This window comes from Malaclemys terrapin, chromosome 7, assembly GCF_027887155.1.
Source record: "Malaclemys terrapin pileata isolate rMalTer1 chromosome 7, rMalTer1.hap1, whole genome shotgun sequence".
Taxonomy (NCBI): domain Eukaryota; kingdom Metazoa; phylum Chordata; order Testudines; family Emydidae; genus Malaclemys; species Malaclemys terrapin.
This window is the reverse complement of record NC_071511.1, coordinates 101233699-101254044: the sequence shown is the minus strand read 5'-3', so window position 1 is coordinate 101254044 and position 20346 is coordinate 101233699. Positions and strand designations below refer to the sequence as shown.

The following is a 20346-nucleotide window of genomic DNA, read 5'->3' as shown; positions in this document are numbered from 1 at the left end:
GGATACTGGGGCTAGTGCAAAACAATAATATATGATACACACAAATATATCTGGCACCTTTCACAACCACTGAGAAAGCATATGTAATTTACATTGCAGGTACTTAGTGATACTTGCTTGAAAAGTGATTTTTATTTAGACTGATGAAAAAGCTATTGTTTGTTAACTTATTATTTGTCACCTATGTATAAGGATTCAGTTAGGAGCAAAGATATTAATCCAGTCATAAGGGATGATCTAAATGAGAGGTATTTGCAACTCAAATTGTTTTGAGAAAAGTTATACTGGAAATGGAACAATAGAAAAGAAAATGGTAGTGCAGTCAATGTAGCTGAATAGGTTTTAGAGACTTGTGATATGCAAACAGCATTGTGGCACAGATTCTTATGCAGTCTTGAAGCTCTATAGCTTGGACTCAACAGGGTGACACACTTGGGCTAAAAAGGTTTTAAATCACACTTAATCAGCTCTACGTCGGTGTCCACAGAGCTACATTCCCCAGCATCCTTCCCACAAGCAGGAAACCACACTGGTAACTCTCTTTCCCTGTGTTAGGTTTCTTTACTTCTGTTGTTAATATAAGAAAATGAAGCAAAACATATTTCCTTCCTTTATTAATGGTTAGTATTTTTCTTACAAGTGATATGTCACAATCTACTATGGTAATGTTAACTAAGTATTACTTCAATAGTACCAGGAAGTCTCTCTAAAATGCATTTCACAGCTTCTGTTAAGTTTCTTAAAAATATTGCTCTAATTATATCAGAATATATTTAAAAACAAGGAACTTCCAATGCACTACATTTTTAACAAGAAATATCAATCTAACACAATTGAAAAAGGGCAGTTCTACAAGCTTGTTACATAAAAATGTAATACATACGTGCACACACGGATTATAGGGGAAAAAAGCCACGCCTGCAATTTAAAGAATATAAACTTATTTGATATTTACTACTAAAAATTAAAACAAACCCTATTAGTGCTCACTTCTGTTTTTAAAAATTACAAAAAATAATTGGTGTTAAGTCTTTACACTAAAATGTATTTTTTTCTGTTATACTTGATCTGACAGCCACTCAAACATCGAAATAATGGTCTATAATATTTGCCTGGGAGAAAGATGTTGAATAAAAAACATCAGTTATAACTCCTCATGACTCTGGCTCCCAATCATGGAATGAACTCTGCATGGGTGCAGTCGTCAGACGACACAAAGCTCATCTGGGGCTATATAGAGTAAAATTGTGGTTTTTTAGGCTTCAAACGGAATCTATTTTCAAATGCTTACAGTTTGATGGGAAAGATTATTCAGAAAATAAAGAAATCCTAGAAATCCACAGTTGAAAAATTTAAAAAACAAATAAATACAGTACAAAACAGGTCTTGATCCTGCACATACTTAACTTCATACACATGTAGAATCTCACTGATCCCCAAAGGACTACTCATGTGTAAAGATAAACGTGTAACAATCTGCAAGATCAGGGGCTAGGTGATAAGTGCCACTTCCTGCCTTTGCAGCAGCAAACTATCCCCACAACTGTGATGACATTGTTGGTGATGGGGCATAAACATAGCGAGGTTTCACAGGGGCCCACTGTGTACAGTCATGGAGCTGCTGTAAACAGCCATGTTAATTTCAGTTCCATTCCAAGAACAAAAGATAAAAGTCTATGTTTGCCAAATGATAAGGAGAAAATCAATGCTCAAAGCAAATTTATTTTTAAACAATGATGTTATCACAAAGCAAAAGTCAAATGTGTGTGTGTGAAATGAAAGACCGTGCCTTTCAATTGTTTCTACTTGAGAATTTCTTTTAATCGGTTAATAGTTCAGAGTTACTCATATCTAAGGATGACTCATGAAATCATTTTAAGTAAACCTTTCTTTGCTATTTGTGATAAGACAGATGAATTAGGTATGAAAACCAGTGAAATGTTCCAAAAGAGAGCCCTTACCGTTTAAACAACTTTCAGAAATTGGTTTTAAACATTTTTTTAAAAAGGGGAAACAACTGTGAATCCACAAGTTTTATTAAAAAATACGGAAGACCTCCTATGAACTTGGAAAAAAACAAAAACAAACAAACAAAAAACCTTTTTCCTTATTACAGTAAGATGAAAATTCCTGAATCAAAATGAGTTCCATTAGTAATAAGCAAGTTATGCTGTTCCTTCAGATTTATAAGGGAAATAAGTAGGCCAATTTAGGATGGAAATGTACTTTTTTTGAATTGTCAATTAAAAAAATACTTAGTTTTAAAGCTATATTTTGCAAGAATATAAAAGAAGAGGAAGTTTAATTAACCGACAAACAAAGAGCACGGCAAAAGGAAATAATTTGTTAGGCACTGAAGTCCAAATTTGAATTGAGGCTCTTGTAGACCAAATTCTGAGCTGCTGTAAGTCAGCACAGTTCCACTGAAGCTACACTGTATGTATGAGCTGAGCATCTAGAAAGGGTCTTAAGATTTCGTGTCACCCCCATGCAAAATTGCTAATCAAAATCTTAAAATGATGAGTCACCTCAAATCAAGTCACAGGTTTCTCTAATAACATTTATAAGGCCACACTTCAATCAATAATGACAATATTCACTTTTTCAGACATATAAAGAAATAATGGTTTAGATTAATTCCTAGCTGCATCACAACCAGTACATGAAAGCAAAGAGTTTATTTTTTAACACTGAGGGTTTTTTAATGCTACCAGGCATTACAGCAGATATTAATCTGAAACATGCTTTATAAATTGATCTAAAAAATTATTCATGATAGCTTGGCTTTAGTATTTCTTGTCCCCCATCTACTACTAAAGTAGGAACACATTTACAGAACAAACAGCAAGGACATGTAGCTATCACAAGCTCAGAAGTTCCTGCCATTCACCATTTGTATTCCCAGATGGATATTCTCATTGCTTTGAGCCTGACCGAATTTTATTCTCCCTTTAAAAGGTGCTGGTTGTAGTTGTGGTTGTCAGACGTCTTCCGATATAAATCCTTGGGGAAGAGAATACATGTGAATAAGCATTTAGTTTTAAAAAGAATGTACAGCATGTACGGAATGCTTTTTCCCTCATCAGATTACTAGTATGTAATTTATAAAAGTAGTCGCAGCACCTGCTATAGTTAAGATTGCAAAAGAGTTTGTTATAAACACCTGCTTTCAGGTGTTCACGATTTTGTGTGTACTCTTGCCCCATAATTCACACCAGATTAAGAAGCAAAATAATGTGCTCAGTGTTAGCTGAGCTGTTACACACCCACTCAGTTACTTGACTTAGTGTTTATCAATCACTTTTATTTGTTTATTCCTTATTTTTCACCTCAGTATGATTTCACTATTGTTCTGTGTTTTCCTGTATTTGTTTGCTTTTCTCAGATGAAAGAAATGACCACTATGAAAATTAACCATTGTGACCACATTTAAAGGTAGCACTTCCTGAAGGTGTTACAAGTTGTGATCTTGTGCTACTGTATCCATAAGTCAGCTAGAATGTTGCAAGGTCAGAGAAATTCTGGAGAGTCATTAATGAAGTACATATAATGTAACAGTATTCTTGTTTGTACTTCAAAGGAAAACTTCAGTGTGTTTCTATAAAATCTTGAACAGTTTTTTGTTTTATTTCTATTTATATAATCAACTTTGTAGACTTATTGTGAGTTTAAACATATATTTAAGATTTTTGGGGGAAAGTAAAGATTGATTTGTTTAAAATCACTTATTTTATTAGGTGGTTGGGGTCTGGGATTTGTATATGCAGATAGCTAATCTGTGCCCTCACACACCTAGGAGTGTGTGCCTTTCAGATAGTTCTCCCTTATCTGCAGTCTGACCCAAACCAATTGGATTGGGTGTGTGAACAGAGAGGAAATAAGGGACTCTCCATCAGGGAAGGAACACTGAAAACAAGCCTATGACATAATTGTAAAAAGCACTGGCAAGTTATTAAGCCTGATTCTTATCTCCTGTTCAATAGTTTTACAATGGTCGAACCCCTTGGATCTACTGCTGATTTATGCCGGTATGAGACCACAACAAGTCATGCTGCCCTGTGGAATGAGCAAGCTTCACCTTGTTTGTTTATAATACAGTGGCTCTGCAACATATGGCAAACCTTCCCCTGCCCCCCTGGAACTTCCAGAGGCCTCTTCAGAGGTCCAGGATCTACACAGGTGAGAGGGCAGAGGACTGGGCAGATCAGGGAGAAAGGAAGAGTGGGGGTGGTGGGGGAAGCAGATCATCCCCCTTTAATCTCAGAGATTCCTAGGAAAAAATATGACAATCCAGAATTCTTTATCCTTTCCACAAAGCTCACTCCTCTAGGGTTGTGGGAAGTCCCTAGTAAACATCAATGGGGCCTTGATGTGGATGGGCCTGGCCTCCCACAGATTCCCTAACATCTGTGGGGATACCTGGGGATCTTCTGGGTTTAGGGATGGGCTCTGAAGCACCCTCTACATGTAGGGAAACCCCAGCCTCTGAATGGATAGAGTTGAGGGATTGATCTCTTCCCCACGTCCCTTTCCTACAGGTGCGATTGAAGGTCAGTTTGATCTGGCCCAATGCTAATTTGAAAAATACCCCTCCCATTGTTTTTATAGATGCTCATGTTTCAGAAATATGCAGAATAAAACCCACTGACTTTTTCCCCTTTAAAGTTAAAATCCACTCATCACAACAGAACTGAATAGTATGTCTGTATGTATAATTCCTAACTTCAGCTCTTGACAGATTTTCTAGGTAAATCCTCAAGTAGTGAGAAAAACACTGAGGAAAATTGACCCATGCAGCAATGGCACAAGCAACAGGTAGGATACTTGCAAAACAAGATTACTAGTCATGTCTGGCCATGTTTTGCTTTGCTTCTGTGGTAAAATAGCTTCAAAGTAGTGGATACTAGTTAGTGAATAACTGGTCAGTGTGGCAAAATAGTTGTATCATTTAAATTGTAGGCATAGGAATAACTACAGGTTGGAATGACACTATTCAGATATTTTGCTCAATGCGACTGATAGTCTTGACTTGGTCTTCACTCAGGCAAAATTCCCATTGGCTTCAAAGGGAGCTCTGCCAGAGTATGACAGCACATGGACTCAAGGACTGGATGCACAGGGCTCAGTCCCGTTTTCCTTTCTCTAAGAACTGAGGCCTTAAATGCAGAGGAACTAAAGTGATCCTAATGCACAGGACCAGCCTCCAGAGTCTCTGTGCATTAGGATCACTTTAGTTCCTCTGCATTTAAGGCCTCAGTTCTTAGAGAAAGGAAAACAGGACTGAGCCCTGTGCATCCAGTCCTTGAGTCCATGTGCTGTCATACTCTGGCAGAGCTCCCTTTGAAGCCAATGGGAATTTTGCCTGAGTGAAGACCAAGTCAAGACTATCAGTCGCATTGAGCAAAATACCCTTTAAACCCACTATTTTACACTATTCAGAAGGTAGATGGGAGAAAGCTACAGTAGAAAGACTTTTTTTTTTAAATAAAGAACTTACCCTAGCCCTATGGCAAGCAAATGAGAGAGAAGCAGAGATGGAAGAAAAACCTTTAAAAATTCTGCTGAGAATATGCCCCCTTTCTTCATCATGCTTGTGTTTCTCATGCTGAGAGAGGCAGTACGCTTAGGGTGTTTAAAGAGAAATTCCCTAGTTTAGGAGAGGAAAACAAACATGTTAGCAAATACACATTTACCACCCATAAAAATAAAAGCGCCAGCAGGAGGACTGCAGCATGCTGAGGACACTCACTTTGGTGGGATGTTCTCAGGCCTACTGGACCAATCCCATATCCAGTCTGAATTTTTCTGCAAGAGCCTTTCTATTTCTTTTCTTCTTTCAAGAAAATCTTCTTCAGACTAAAACAAAGAGTCTTCATCAAACAGTGCACTGGACGGTTATCACTACACAAACAACCACCACCACCATTCTTATAGAAACTGGACTGACTTACAGAACTTGACACTCTCTCTGACTTTGCCCAATGTAAGGCCCTTTTGGGTTGTACTGCCACAATGCAGCCCTCTCATCTGTCCCCCATGCTAATTCTCAAGTTCACTTGCAGTATCCACATGTTCCCGCAACCCAGTATTCAACATCTTCCCTCTATGCAGGGTGTTTACCTCAGGCTGCTTTTTTTATTTTATTATTATTTTATTTTTTTAAATTTCAGCCAAAATGGTTCAATCACTTCTAAGAACAGCGCTAGGGAATAAATGTGTTGTTTTGCCCATGACAAACAATGTGAAAAGCTCTCCTGTCTCCATGCTTTCTGTATCAGGGATGTGGCTTTTGCCATCCCTGTGAAAATGGGCATTGAGAAACCTGAGGAACAGAGACTGGAACTGAGATGAGGAGCCAGGGATGCGGAAGAGACAGGACTATGACAGAGACAGACTGGCTGGAGGTAGATGGTTTAGAAGGTGTCAGACTTGGGGGGAACAGCAGAAGTGTCCATGAGCACCAGAGTACACTCCGCTCCAGAGGGAACCCAAGATTCTCAGTCTCACCATTCCACAGCTGTCAGCAAATAACTGAAACCCTGGGCAAAATCTCTCATCCTCCTCTAGTGATATTCCATATAGAGGATGACAACCTGCTATCAGTTACTCCCTTAGCTCAATTGGCAGAAGGCTGCGAGCTGGATCTAAAGGTTCCAAGCCTGTTGATGACCCATGTGGGTTTCAATATGATGCCACATAATGGAAGGCTTGTGTTTTCAGTGCGCTTTTTGAAAAACGTAAGAAGCCACACACAAACACCCACACCACTATGTTAAAAAACACCACCACTTTATTAAGGTTACAAAATCAAGCACTCAAAAGTTAGGAAATACCTGTTTACTTCCTAACTTTTGAGTGCTCAGAAACATAAAACTTAAAGGTTGCCTCTGAAATCTTAATTTGGTCCCCTTGTGCACATGCATTATGATACAGCCTTTTAATTACATGTCCCATACAAATTTTTCCATAGGATCCCCACTTCATTCAGTGCATAGGGTGGACTTGCTTTGAAGATTAATCAGGGCTGAATAGAGAAGGTGGCTATTGTCTGTAGGATCCCTGCCTCATATGTTGCAGAAGTTGGAAGGTATGTAGTAAATAAGGCAGGGGACTGCACGAAAAAGGAAGGATGGTTTCATGGTTAAGGTAGTTGAGTGGTGACCTGGGGAACTGGATTCTATTTCTGCATCTGCTTCAGAATGCCTATGTAATACTGGGCAAATCACCTTAAACCAAACTTTTCACACATGGTCACTAATTGTTTGAAATAGTTTTAAGATGCAGTTTAAATTTCTGAGCATGATTATACAATACAGGGTTGCCTGTGATAGCAGGTAACTGGACTTGATGACCCAGGAGGTCCCTGCCAGTCCTATATCCCTATGTTCCTTGTTTTCTCAGTGCCTAACTTGAGACCCTTGCATCTGATTTGCAGAAGTGAGCATTCACAGCTGCAACTGAAGTCAATGGGAGCTGTGCTTTGAACATAAAATGAACTATGTAATGCTAAATTCTTGAAAAAATAAGGTCCTAGGCATCTCAAACTGGACACCAAAATTTGTGGACACTTTTGACCTTACTCTCTCTCTGCCTCAATTTCCCATCTGTGAAATGGGGATAATACTACACCCTCACCTCAAAAGGGTGTTGTGAAAATAAATTCATTAATGTTTGTGAAGAGTTCAGGTAATACAGTGATGAGCACTATAGAAAAGCCCATGGGGAAATTAATAGTTTTGTCTTCAGAGCAGCATTTGAATAATATACAGTAAATAAGGCCTGGGGCCACACGTTGAACAATGAGGAGAAAACAAAATATTGAATAGCTGCTCATTAAGTGTGCACTAAATGAGGCAGGGGTCCTGGGGGGAAAAAAGAGTATGTGATCATACAAGTTAAGACTATGATAATGTGTACACACAGGGAAGCAAATTAAGGTCATACAGAACTTCAATTCTGGCATATCATAACTTCTGAGTGCTTGAGTTTGCAATCTCATACTTTTCTTTTTAATAAAGGTTTGCTTTTGTGTGTAATATATATCAACAGTTCACTCATATATACACCTCTACCCCAATATAACGCGACCTGATATAACACGAATTCAAATATAACGCGGTAAAGCAGTGTTCCGGGGTGGGGGGGGACTGCGCACTCCAGCGGATCAAAGCAAGTTCGATATAATGTGGTTTCACCTATAATGCGGTAAGATTTTTTGGCTCCCAAGGTCAGCGTTATATGGGGGTAGAGGGGTGTGTGTGTGTATATGTATGTATGTGTGAGAGAGAGAATATGAATGAATATTACCTACATTGATAATTTAGTCCGGTAGTTTCTTGTAAGAGCTGTAGAGAAAGTGGGTCTTTGGAAAAGACTTAAATGAGGAGAGGGTAGTGGCTTTAGAGACCACCTCAGAGACCACCTCAGAAGATAGAGATCAATGCATTCGATCCTTGATTTACTGAGGTGGAGTAAAAGGAGAGAGAGGATAGAGGAAACGCACATTACTTTTCTATTTGTTAACGGCAATTACAGTGGCATTCTTTTTCAGATTTAGGGGAAATATAGCATGTGAGGGCATGAGGAATTGTTATGCTGGTATTCTCAAATAATTTAGCATATGTTGTTGTTTATCCTTTGTACTATGGTAGTTATTAGAGGTCTCAATTGAAATCATAGCCCCGCTGTGCTAAGTGTTGTATGAACAGCTCCACCCCTAAAGACATTACAATCTGACGGAGGACAATAGAAATGGAATAGTAGTATCTTTGGCCTTGTCTACACTAAAGGGAAAAGTCCATCTAAGCTATGCAATTTGAGTTACATGAATAGCGTAACTCAAATTGATGTAGCTTAGATTTACTTACCGCGAGGTCCACACTACGCAACGTCGACGGGAGAGCGTCTCCCGTCGACTCCCCTTACTCTTCTCGATCAGGTGGAGTACAGGAGTCGATGGGAGAGTGATCGGCGGTCGATTTAGCAGGACCCACTAAATCGACTGCTGATGCATTGATTGCCGCAGAATCCGATCCTCCGGTAAGTATAGACAAAGCCCTCACTTTACAGATGGAAATCTGAGGCACAGGAAGAGTGAATTGCCCAAGGTCACACAGGAAATCTGGCAGAAATGGAAAATGACCCCAGATCTCCTGAGTCCTTTATCACAAGGCCAACCTTCTTCTCAGTGATATGTGTATATTTACACTGTCATGGTGAAAGCTGTTATGTCATGCAGGTTACGAGTCATGCATATGTAAATACTCAGGATGACGCTCTCGCTGCATCCAGACACGTGATTATTTGGGTTAAAGCATGCTCTGGATAGGCAGCTCATCCTTTTCTGAGGTTCTTCTGTATGTTAAAATGTGATAAGTAATTCAGTTAATCTACAAAAGAGTTTTTAGATGGAAAAAATGAAAGCTTAATAGCAAGTATCTAATAAGAGGGTTGTGTGGACCTGTGCTTCTAGCCTTGTTTCAGCAATGTGAAAATACACAGTAGATAAAATGTGACTCTGCTTCCAGTAAATATCCTTTTTTTAAATCCTGATTAACCAGCTGTATTGGTTGCCACCAGTCTTCACCAGTATTTAAAAAGTAATGTATAAAAATGTTTTAATATATTTAATATACAGATAATTTACCCTTAATATTTTAAGTAACATGTAGAAATATACCTGCTCAATCCCAGTTAAGGTGAATAAGGATCATATGGCTAAATGCTAGATCATTGCTTTTAAAATTTACCTTTGAAGCTATAATTTCTAACAGACAAAAGGAAGGTTTTGTTAGGCCTGAAGTTACTACTTTTAAATTCATGATGTGCTCATTGCAGCACATTATTATTTAAAAATAAAACCAACAACATAACATACGAACAGAAGAATGGCTGTACTGGGTCAGACCAAAGGTCCATCTAGCCCAGTATCCTGGCTTCCGACAGTGGCCAATGTCAGGTACCCCGAGGGAATGAAGAGAATCAGTTATCAACAAGTGATCCATCCCCTGTCACCCATTCACAGCTTCTGGAAAACAGAGGCTAGGGATACTCTCTCTGTCCATCCTGGCTAATAGCCATTGATGGACCTATCCTTCATGGATTAATCTAGTTATTTTTTTGGCCTTCACAACATCTTCTGGCAAGAAGTTCCACAGGCTGACTGGGCGCTGTGTGAAGAAATACTTCCTTTTGCTTGTTTTAAACCTGCTGCTTATTATTTTCATTTGATGACCCCTAGCTCTTATGTTATGAGAAGGAGTAAATAACACTTCCTTATTTACTTTCTCCTCCTTATCCCTACTTAGTCGTCTCTTTTCCAAGCTGAAAAGTCCCAGTCTTATTAATCTCTGCTCATACGGAAGCTGTTCCATACCCCTAACCATTTTTGTTGCCCTTTTTTGAACCTTTTCCAATTCCAATGTATCTTTTTTGAGATGGGGCGATCACATCTGCATCCAGTATTCAAGATGTAGGCGTACCATGGATTTATATAGGGGCAATATATTTTTTGTCTTCTCTATCCCTTTCTTAATGATTCCCAACAAACACCTGCTGGTGTAAGCCTGAGCAATGCAAAGGGGTGACAGTCATGTCAGGAGGAGGAAATTTCGGCCTTGCAGATCTTTGACATTAGTGAACATCAATAATATTTGTATATCTACAGACCCTATTATTGTAATATCTGAGTACCTCACAATCTTTAATGGGTTTTATTCTCCTAAAACTCCTGTGAGGTAGGGCAGTATTACCCGTTTTACAGATGGCAATGGAGACCATGAGTAGATTGTATGACCTTGGGCAAGGTCACAAATGATGTAGGTGGCTGTGCTGGGAATCAAACCCAGGTCTCCTGAGTCCCAATCTTGTAGCCTATTTACTGAACCATCCTTCCTAATCACTACTGTAAATTCAGACTATGAACATTTTGACCTATATGTATGGGATTTTCAAAGAGGCCTAAGGGAGTCAGGCACTAAACTGCCTTAAAATATAATCGAGCACCTGACTCCCTTAGGGCCCTTTGAAAGTCTCAGCTCATATGTTTTCAAAAAAAGTGACTATGCAACTCAGTGGCTTAGAACTGTCCATACAATGGGGCCTGATCCTGCAAAGACTTAGGGTAATACTTAGGGTAATACACTGCAATAAAACACCTGCAGCTGGCCCGGGTCAGCTGGCTCAGAATGCAGAGCTATAAAATTGCTGCGAGTTAGCCGATACTGGCCGGCTGTGGGTGTTTTATGCGTAGGCATACCCTTAAACAAGTAGCTTGACTCCAGAGAGAAATCTCTTTTACTCTCAGGATTAAAGTTACTCAGTTGTTTAATCTTTGCAGGATCAGTCTCATCTTTTCTATGTATGTTTTCTTAGGCTGGTCTTGGAACTGTGATAGTCACAAACACGTTCTCAAAGGAGGGGTGATGTAGCTTTTACCTGCGAGCTATTCTTTTCTCCACTGCTTTGAGTCTCCACTTCAGAAGCTCTGTTAATGTCCTGAGGAGTCTGGGAACGAGGAGGGCTTTGTAAACAGAAGCAAAAGTCTCATTAAATTCTTTATGCTGATATTCTCTATACAGGGAACTAAAAGTTTGTTTGCAAACTTTGTTGGAGCATGGGCAGCAAGAGCACAGGCTCCTCCACTGCATCCCGGACCTAATGGAATTACCTCTAGGGTTGCAGCATAACCCATCCTCCATGCTCATTTGACTACATCTGCCAAGAAGGAAGCCAGTTTAATGCATGGTATAACCTTTTGCAGACGTGGACATCTGTCTACAGGGTTACTGGACTTGTCCCCACAACTTAGTTCATAAATATCACTGAAGAACAGCGGATAGATGATAATGGCTTTTGGCCTGTATTCAAACCAGCCACCTAGAAATGGGAGCTCCCACATCCCCTTGCCCATTCCATAAGCCTTCCAGTTCCTTTAATCAAATTAAACTTTATAGTTCAGATCCTCCACTGGTGTAAATTGTCACAGCCCCAACGAAATCAGTCAATTTACAAGAGCTGCCCCTTATGGAAATTGTTTTTAATGCTGCTATTAGAAAGCTCTATTGTCCGTAAATTGGATATAAGCTAAAATATCATTTTAGCAATTACCTAAGGTCACAAGCACACATTTTGTTTTTATCATCCCTTTTTTATTACTTTTCCATAAAGCTAATAAAGTAACACCTTACACCCTAAGAATGGCATTGTTTCCGCACAGACTGATCGTACAGTCTTAGGATGGCAGCCACCATGTGCAAGCCCAGGTTGTGAAAACATCAGATTTTCTTTTATTAGAGCAGGAATGTTGCCAGTGATTTAGCAGTGTATCTGTGCAAAGTGCAGCTGATGCTGATACACTTCCCCTGCAAAGTCACAGCATGTCAAAAACTTTAAGACCCATTTACAATGTGTGATTAAAATTTTCCATGGCTTTTTCCCTTATAATTTCTTTATGGTTTCAGGATGGGCTGTTTCAGAAACAGTGTTCCTATTTTTAGCTATGTATTAAAAAAAAATGTTGTAAATTTATATACAGATATAAATATGTGTTTATATAAATAATCACACACACATTGATTGTGTGTGTGTATATATGTGTGTGTGATTAAATTATTAAATTATATAAATATATATATACACACACACACACCAGGAAAATTGCACTATTGTAAGCACTTCTGTGTTTGTAATAATGTATTTATAGCTACCTATCACAGCGTGAGCTCTCTCTTGAACTGCTTCTTCCGGATTCATGCTGGGCATCTAGTAGTATTTTCTCCATGTCACCATTGTGAATAGAAATAGAGTTTGGTACTTGCTCTTGGCTTGTTGGCTGGACGGGGTTACCATTGCCATTGCTGCTGAAGTGCAGTTCCACCCAGGAACCTGCTTGGCATAATTTTAAAAACAAAACAGGAAAAAGCCACAAAGACAAATACTGAAAGTTGAAAAACAGACTAACACCCACCTAACATTTTCAAGTTGGGTCTGATAACCTTGCTTTCTACAATGTAACTACACCTGGTACGCACGGGTTATTGCTGGTAAAACACTATTCTAACAAGCCTTTCAAAGGGGTAAAGTTGTAATCCTTTCAATTACTTCCAAAATGGTTGTCTGAAGACTTTCTTCCCCCAGGGTAAATATACTGATACTGTTCATATTGTTTGTTCTTTTTATGCCACTTTCTTGTCTGTTAAGGGCCCGATCTAAAGCCCATTAAAGTCAATAGGAGTCTCTGAATTGAGTTTAATGGGGTTTAGATCAGCCCTCCCCCCACCCCCAACATTTGTGTAATATAGTTTGTTTTATAGCAACTGCACACTTGTGGACAAGCAGCTCTGTGTAAAAGGAGCTGCAAGAGCTAGAATGTCAGACCTCCACCACGGGTGACTTTTCAGTGTGATGTAAAATGTACCAGAAAGTACTGGCTCGATACCTATTGCAGCTAATGAACTGGGGAAGAATGGCTATCAAAATGCTTAGATGCTTTTCTTAGAAAGCTAATATGTCATGCAGTTCTGATTCACAGGAAAAACATGAAAGTACAAAGTGTCTGTATCCATACTCAGTTACAGAAGCTTTCATTTTAATTCAGTGGGATAGGCCACTGTATACATCTTCATGGCTCAATGCAGTTGAAAAATATGGATTCGAATCTCAAGGATTGACTTCCTCTGCCAGCATTCTCACTGTTAATCTATTCAATGTTGTAGGATCATCACTCCATAAAAACAGTGCTTGTTGTTTAACTTCTTCCTTAAGCACATTTTAAAGCATCACTGTTGGGCAATATAGGATGTTTGGCAATTGCTAGATCAGCTAGTGCTACCTAAAATATATGTAAGATCAGCTGACAGTGACATGTTTATTTGTCTTATCAAAATGTATTCAGTAACAACTAACTTCTATGTTAAAAGCACGACCGGTATTTCAAAGGACCTAGACTTGGTTCTTCATTTATAAAATCAGCTAAGTGGATAACACTTAAATAATTACATATATACACACATCAATGGAGCTTATTTATATAAAATGATGTACACAAAGCTTTACAATAGTAAATATTGACATAATACTGTCCCTACCCTGAACAGTTTATAATCTAAAGCAGAGGTTCTCAAACTGGTCCCTGCAAACTCCATTCAGATGGTTTGTGGATAGTTCCCTCTAAGGTGCTCACCTGGGTGGCCGCACAAAGGGAATAAAGGGCCACCCCCCCAATTAGTGGAGCTGCGCAGGCATGACTCCACTAATTAGGTGCCTGGACACTGGAGAAAACACACATACAAGGTTAGGTGGTGGCCTTGGGGGGAATAGAGGATAGGTGGGAGGGGGTAGTGGGGTGAGAAGAGGGGGTTGGGGAAATTTGGGATGTGCAGCTGCCAGAGAAAGAAGCAACTTTCCCCAGCTCCAGGGCTGCAGCGAGACGGCCATCCTTCCCAGTCTCAGCTCGGGGGCTGCTGCAGCGGGAGAGAGAGGGCACCTCCATTGCATTAGAAAGGTAAGACTACTGATATTAAAATATGAATTGTGTGCTTTTATTTGTAAAACAAAAAAAAGTTTATTAAGGTTTTTTTTATATAGCACTTTTATCTAAAGCGCTTTACAATAGTTGGCTAACGGTACAAACAACATTTGGAAAGATTATTAAGTGGTCCGCCAAGACCCTCGGCAATTTTCAAGTGGTCCGCGGAAAAAAAAACTTGAGAACCACTGACCTAAAGGCATTCTAGGCACAGTACAATTAGGTAAAAGATGACCGTATTTGCATTTTGGTGAAGATAATAGGTGCGACTTTTAATGAGAGAATGTGGAAAGGGGGGGGTACTGGCATGTATTAACTGGAGGGACCATTCTTACAAGAGATTTAAAAGAAGCCAATAAATCAGGACTAGGAAAAGGAACAGGAGAGAGGCTTGAGCAGAGTGTACAGAGCATGGCATACACAAAGAAATGAAATACAAATAAATAAAGCAGCAGCTTTAATAGAATGCAGAAAGAATGGAGCCAATACAGAGATTTGTGAAGTGTGAAACGTCATCAGAGCAGCAGGACAGAGAGGATTCTTGCTGGCTATGCTCTGAGTGGACAGAATGTTCAAGAGATAAGAACAGGAATCCAATCAAGCCAATCTGTGTTGACTAAATGGACAATTTAATAACATTCCTCTAAGATTTGAACTTCATATAATCCTTTGCATGAAAATAACTTGGGATAACAAAGTTGGGGAAAAACACTTTACTTCACCACCACCTGTCGCCTTCCTACCTTTTCATCTGTCTGATTGTCTATATAAAACTTTTCTTCGTCCTTCTGTTGTGGAGGAAATCCTGAACAGGCTCAGAAGAGTCATCAGTGTGGATGTTTAAGTAGATGTGGCCTGACTATGGCCCTGGCTTTTGCACCTTCAGCAGTTTTGAGCCTACCATCTGGCTCCCATCCTGCCCTGCCTTGCTCCAAATGCCTCTTTCCAGCCCTCGCTCGCCTTTTGCTCCTCCATTTACTAGGTGTAGGATATGAAAGAAATGAAATTGAAACTACGCCTATCTGTTGTATACACCTTTACAGGAAAAAATTAGCTGGTCACTGGATGGTGCGCTGGTGATATCACATAACTCAGCCAACTGTCATACAGTACAGACTACTTGCATACTGCAATCCTGTTGGTGAAAGTACCATAAGTTGACGTAAATAATTATAAGCCAAATATTTGATTTTTGCTAGCATGCCAGAAACATATGAATCAAAAAACCCTTGTCTAAACCACACTAGAAATATAGAGGTAGCTTTTGTACATACATGCAGTGTACTGATTACTACCTTACATGCTGTCAGCTTTGTACCAAAATAATTTAACATGCTTTACTATTGTGAATCTGGACATGATCTTTTTATAGAATTATTATTTTTGATTATTTAAATAATGTTTAAAGTGCTCCGAATTTGAAAAATGTTATCTTAATGCTAGGTTAATGTCTGAACAGGTAACCTTATTTCTTTTAATCACAGTAATTACTCAGCATTTTATCTCTGATTGCAAATGGCTACTCATTCTGAGTTCTAGCAATGTCAGAATACTTCTTCAAATTAAAGACAAGATAAACAGTGATAATTAAGTACTCTCATGACTGATTTTAGATTTTAAAATATTCTGTATTCCTGCAATTATTAGAATTCACAATAATATCTGATTAGAGTAAATGGTTACATTAGGCCATCTTAAACAAGTGAAAATTACAAGTAATACTCTGTTTGCTCTATTAGCATGCTATGCTGCACCTAAGAGCTGTTTTATTTCTGCAGCCTTTAAGGGCCCATCTACACTACAGATGCAAGTGTCAGGAGCCCCCAATTGCAACGGAGTTAAATCACAGTTCCATCTTTTACTCTTCGAAAAGGCTCAAACTATGTTCTCATATGATGCAAGAGATCTGGACCTGATTTGTATGTGCTGTACAGAGAGAACCTCTGATAATGGCTAGTGCTGGTAATAGTGTTAAAATTGTCAAAATCCCAGTTCTCAAACCCATTATTAATGATCATTTCCTATTTATACAGTTCCACAGACATTCAAAACTGCTTCACACATCAAACTAGAGAGAGTCTCTGACTTAACACATAATGCAGACATAACACAGCCGTGTATGAGAGAATATGGAGAAGACAAGATTGACTTTAAAAGATCATGAGCTAAACACATGTTACATATACATTGTGGTTTTTTTTTTTTTTTTATATATTGTATATTCTGGTGAGTGGGGTATAGCTAGATTACTATAAATCAGCTGTTGAAATAGTGATTAGATACTGAAGGCTTATGTTTTTTATAAAGAACAGGAACAAACAGATAAGAGGGTGGGGTCTGGAAGGCAACCTGAATGGAATGAGTCATGGGGAGGGATCTGAAGGAAAAAAATAAGGTTAACTGGTGCACTGGAACCAGGCAGGATTATGCAAAAATAGGGACCAGCATGAGAAAAGGCATGGATCGAGTAACTGGTGTGATATTATTGGATTTGTGAATATCTTTAGTACAATACAGTACTTTCAAAATTAGTCAGTGCCACAGAACATTTGCACAAAATTCTGATGTCCGAAATGACAAATTGCTCAGAGAGCAGGCAAAATTCAATTTGTACAGAGTAGAAGTCTCTCTGTATATCACAAATAAATCAGTGAAAACCCCATTTAAAACAACTGTCTTTCACATGCCTTAATGCTCAATCACAGTCTTACTCCCCACCAAATTCCTTTGCACTTCCAACATAACATATATACAAGGAAGATGTGCAATAACACTAGAGCACATTTGAATGCACAATCTCTTAACTCTGATTCAGTACTTTTTGGTTTGCAAATAACACATTCTATACTTTACCAGGGAGCACATGTCTCTTGAGAATCTATCCTTGGTGGTGAGGCTGTGTGATTGAGATTTCAGTGCTTTTTGAATGCGTTTCATTCTTTCATGCTATTCAGAATTTCTTTCATCTTTATTGTCACATAGACATTGAGCCAGCCTTGACTTCCCTGGTGGAGAAACAGCTCTCTCTCTTCATGAGCTTTCTGAGAATCTCCTGCCAGAACTGCTATAAAATTACAACTCACTATACATAAAATGGAACCTTATTTCCCAAGAAAACCTGTTATTTATATCCCAGATGTAAGCATGAGTTTATCAGGTTTATCTTAGTGTCCCATTCCAGATTTGGCACCCATATAAATGTTTGCATATAGTGTTTAACATCATTACCTTTCCAACCACAGAAAGGATGAGAGAGATACCAGGCAAAGTCCCTTTATGCAATGTGTGTTCTATCTGCATGTACCAGTGATAGAGAAATAAGACCACCGGAGTCTCTTTAAAAAACAAAACAAAAAAAACCCCACAACAACAACAACAAAACTTTCCAAGGCCCTGAGAGTTATGAAACACTCTCTTGTGGTTTTGCTACATGCGACACTCCTAAACTGGCATGTGTACCTTGGCAATCAAAAAAAACAAATTGCTCTGTCACATTGGCACAAAGGGAAATCCCAGAGAAGAGTGGGAATGTAAGCTAGATTTCTTTTATCTTTATTTCCAAAACTCCCATATATACAGGAAATACTCACTTTCTCCAATTTGAGGTGAATAAGGGAGGATTTATTTCATATTTTCTGCAAACTGATTTCCATATTTTTTAAGCATGGCAAATACATGCTCTGATTTCACTTCCTTTTTCATGCTCAGTAAAACATGCATATCTATTATAACCCTCACTCACTTTGTTCCATTTCCATGCTGCCATGTATTTTGAAACAAATGTATATTCAGTCGAAGTATTATAGTTTGCTGCAAGGGGTGGAGATGTCAAAACTAGAATAGGTAAATTTGAACTTAAAAAATGTTAAATGATGGATCATTATTTATTTCCAGTAAAAAAAATCAGTGTGTTAGGTACTTCTAAATAGACTCAAAGCCACCTTACCTCCCCCATGGATTCTCAATCTAAGGAATATGAATTGTATCAGGGAGCTGGCAAGAAGGTGTTTTTCTTTCTTAAACACACAGCTAGCCATCCATGCAGTCATAACTGTACTTGCCATGTTACCATAACTGGATTGCTGCTAATGGCAACCTCACTGCTGGGGAAGTGGGGGGGAAGGCGGTGCGTGTAACGAGATTCCCCCACTGACTGTGGTTTTTAAATTGTTCACATTAACCCTGTATCTAGGCAAGATACAATAAGTCAGCACACAATCACACACGCATTTATGGAGCTAAGGACAGCCCTGTATATTCCCTGCGCATGCAGTACTGATCACAACCTATTTGCAAGTGCTGACATTTCCCCCTTGCTTGTCAAGTTTCATGTTTACTGCAGGATTATTATTGAGCGTAACAGCAGACCTTGGCTTGGGAAGACGTCACATGCGAAACAAAGGGAACCTGAGTCTAACCCAGCCCTCGTTCTGGGCAGCAAGTCCTTAGGTGCGAGCAGGCTGATGGGGCTTTCCCTAGCAAGGCCTGCAAACTAGGGGGCCCAGGCATTGCTAGTAAAGGGGGGAAGGGCTGGCTCTTACCATGCAGATTCTCCTCTTGTAGGCTGAGTCCCTCGCCCTGCGACATTGTCTCTGGTTTCTTCTAGGCAGGAGCGTTTCTATTTTCAGCCTGCCCTCGCTGCCTGCTCTCTCCCGACGCTCTGGCGGGAGCAGCTGCTGCTGACTGCGGCCACGTACGCACCGCCGACTGACCAGCAGCTGACACAGTCTGTTATTGTTATTGCCGCTGCTGCAGGTTCTGGGGTTTGTTTGTGATTATGACGTCTCGAGGGAACGGGCCACCCTGATTGGTTGGCATTACATTTCTCCCCCTTTGCTCCGGTAATGCTGGCTGGTGCACTGGCAGCCCGGCGAGCTCGGGAGCTGCTGGGAACAAACACAAAACCTGGATGCCACGAGCAAGCAACAGCAGCTGCAAGTATTGCTTGATTCGAGCAGTTACTGTCCTCTGGGTCCTAGGGGCGCCCGATCTTTCATTGCAATCCAGGGGAACGCTGTTACGAAGCAGTTATGTAGCACGATCCTTTGGCACATTACAGAGTTTAAGCCCGCCCCCCCCCCCTTGCCTCCGCTCCTGATTGGCTAAAAAGATGGCGAACAATGACTAGTTTGACTTTGCATTGGACACTTTAGTGTAGCTGGCCTCATTTCAGATTGGATGGGAAATGGGGACGGTCAAAATGCTCGGTTCCTAGCACACTAATGTGCATTGATTTCTATGCATACATGCATGACCTCATGTTCTAGCACTAATGTCTGGATCACTTATTCATTCCTCCACTTGCTATGTGTAAGCGCGAGAATGGTCCCGCTACTGTAGGGAACTTTCCTGGCTTATACACTACCCCGGTGAAGTGGGCTAGAGAAAGGATCTGAGTCCTCACTCCCACTTCCTTTACCCAGAAGCCTCCCTGACCTTGAGGGATCCCCCTCCACTCTCCTGTCTGGCAGAGTCCTCAGAACCCCAACAAGGCTGGGCCCAGGATTCCTGGGAGCTTGACCCCCACCCTTGTTGTGGTCACTTAGGACAGGGGCTAGGGTGTCCCCACTCCGGGGTGCTCTCTCCGCACTGGACACTTCCCTGATCCACTGATCATTACATAGGGTTACCATACATCCAGTTTTTCCCTGACATGTCCGGCTTTTTGATACTCAAATCCCCATCAGGGGGAATTGCCAAAAAGCCAAACATGTCTGGGAAAATACTCTCCCCCCCCCTCCCCCTCCAGTCCCCTACTTACCTTTGGCAGGCTGTGAGCTGCAGGCAGAATCCCCTGCGGCGGCAGCGGCTGCTGCTGC

General features: G+C 40.1%; 1 protein-coding gene across 1 annotated transcript; it reads right to left on the bottom strand.

Moving 5' to 3' along the window:
- Nucleotides 1-597: 597 nt before the first annotated feature.
- On the bottom strand, nt 598-19495 carry BNIP3 (BCL2 interacting protein 3). The gene is made up of 6 exons (XM_054033967.1): nt 19069-19495; nt 12708-12885; nt 11437-11521; nt 5750-5856; nt 5498-5647; nt 598-3003 (listed from the first exon to the last, which is right to left on the bottom strand). Exons 1-6 carry the CDS (start codon nt 19112-19114, stop codon nt 2952-2954), a joined length of 618 nt encoding a protein of 205 aa, XP_053889942.1. The 5' UTR covers nt 19115-19495; the 3' UTR covers nt 598-2951.
- Between the last annotated feature and the right edge of the window lie 851 nt (nt 19496-20346).

Excerpts from the sequence above, each read along its gene's own strand:
- BNIP3 (XM_054033967.1), bottom strand. The coding sequence starts at position 19,114 with ATGTCGCAGGGCGAGGGACTCAGCCTACAAGAGGAGAATCTGCATG. Across the intron at positions 5,857-11,436 it reads GAGAAAAGAATAGCTCGCAG|TCTGAAGAAGATTTTCTTGA; the intron begins GTAAAAGCTACA and ends TCTTTGTTTTAG. Across the intron at positions 3,004-5,497 it reads TTGCTTGCCATAGGGCTAGG|GATTTATATCGGAAGACGTC; the intron begins GTAAGTTCTTTA and ends CTCTTCCCCAAG.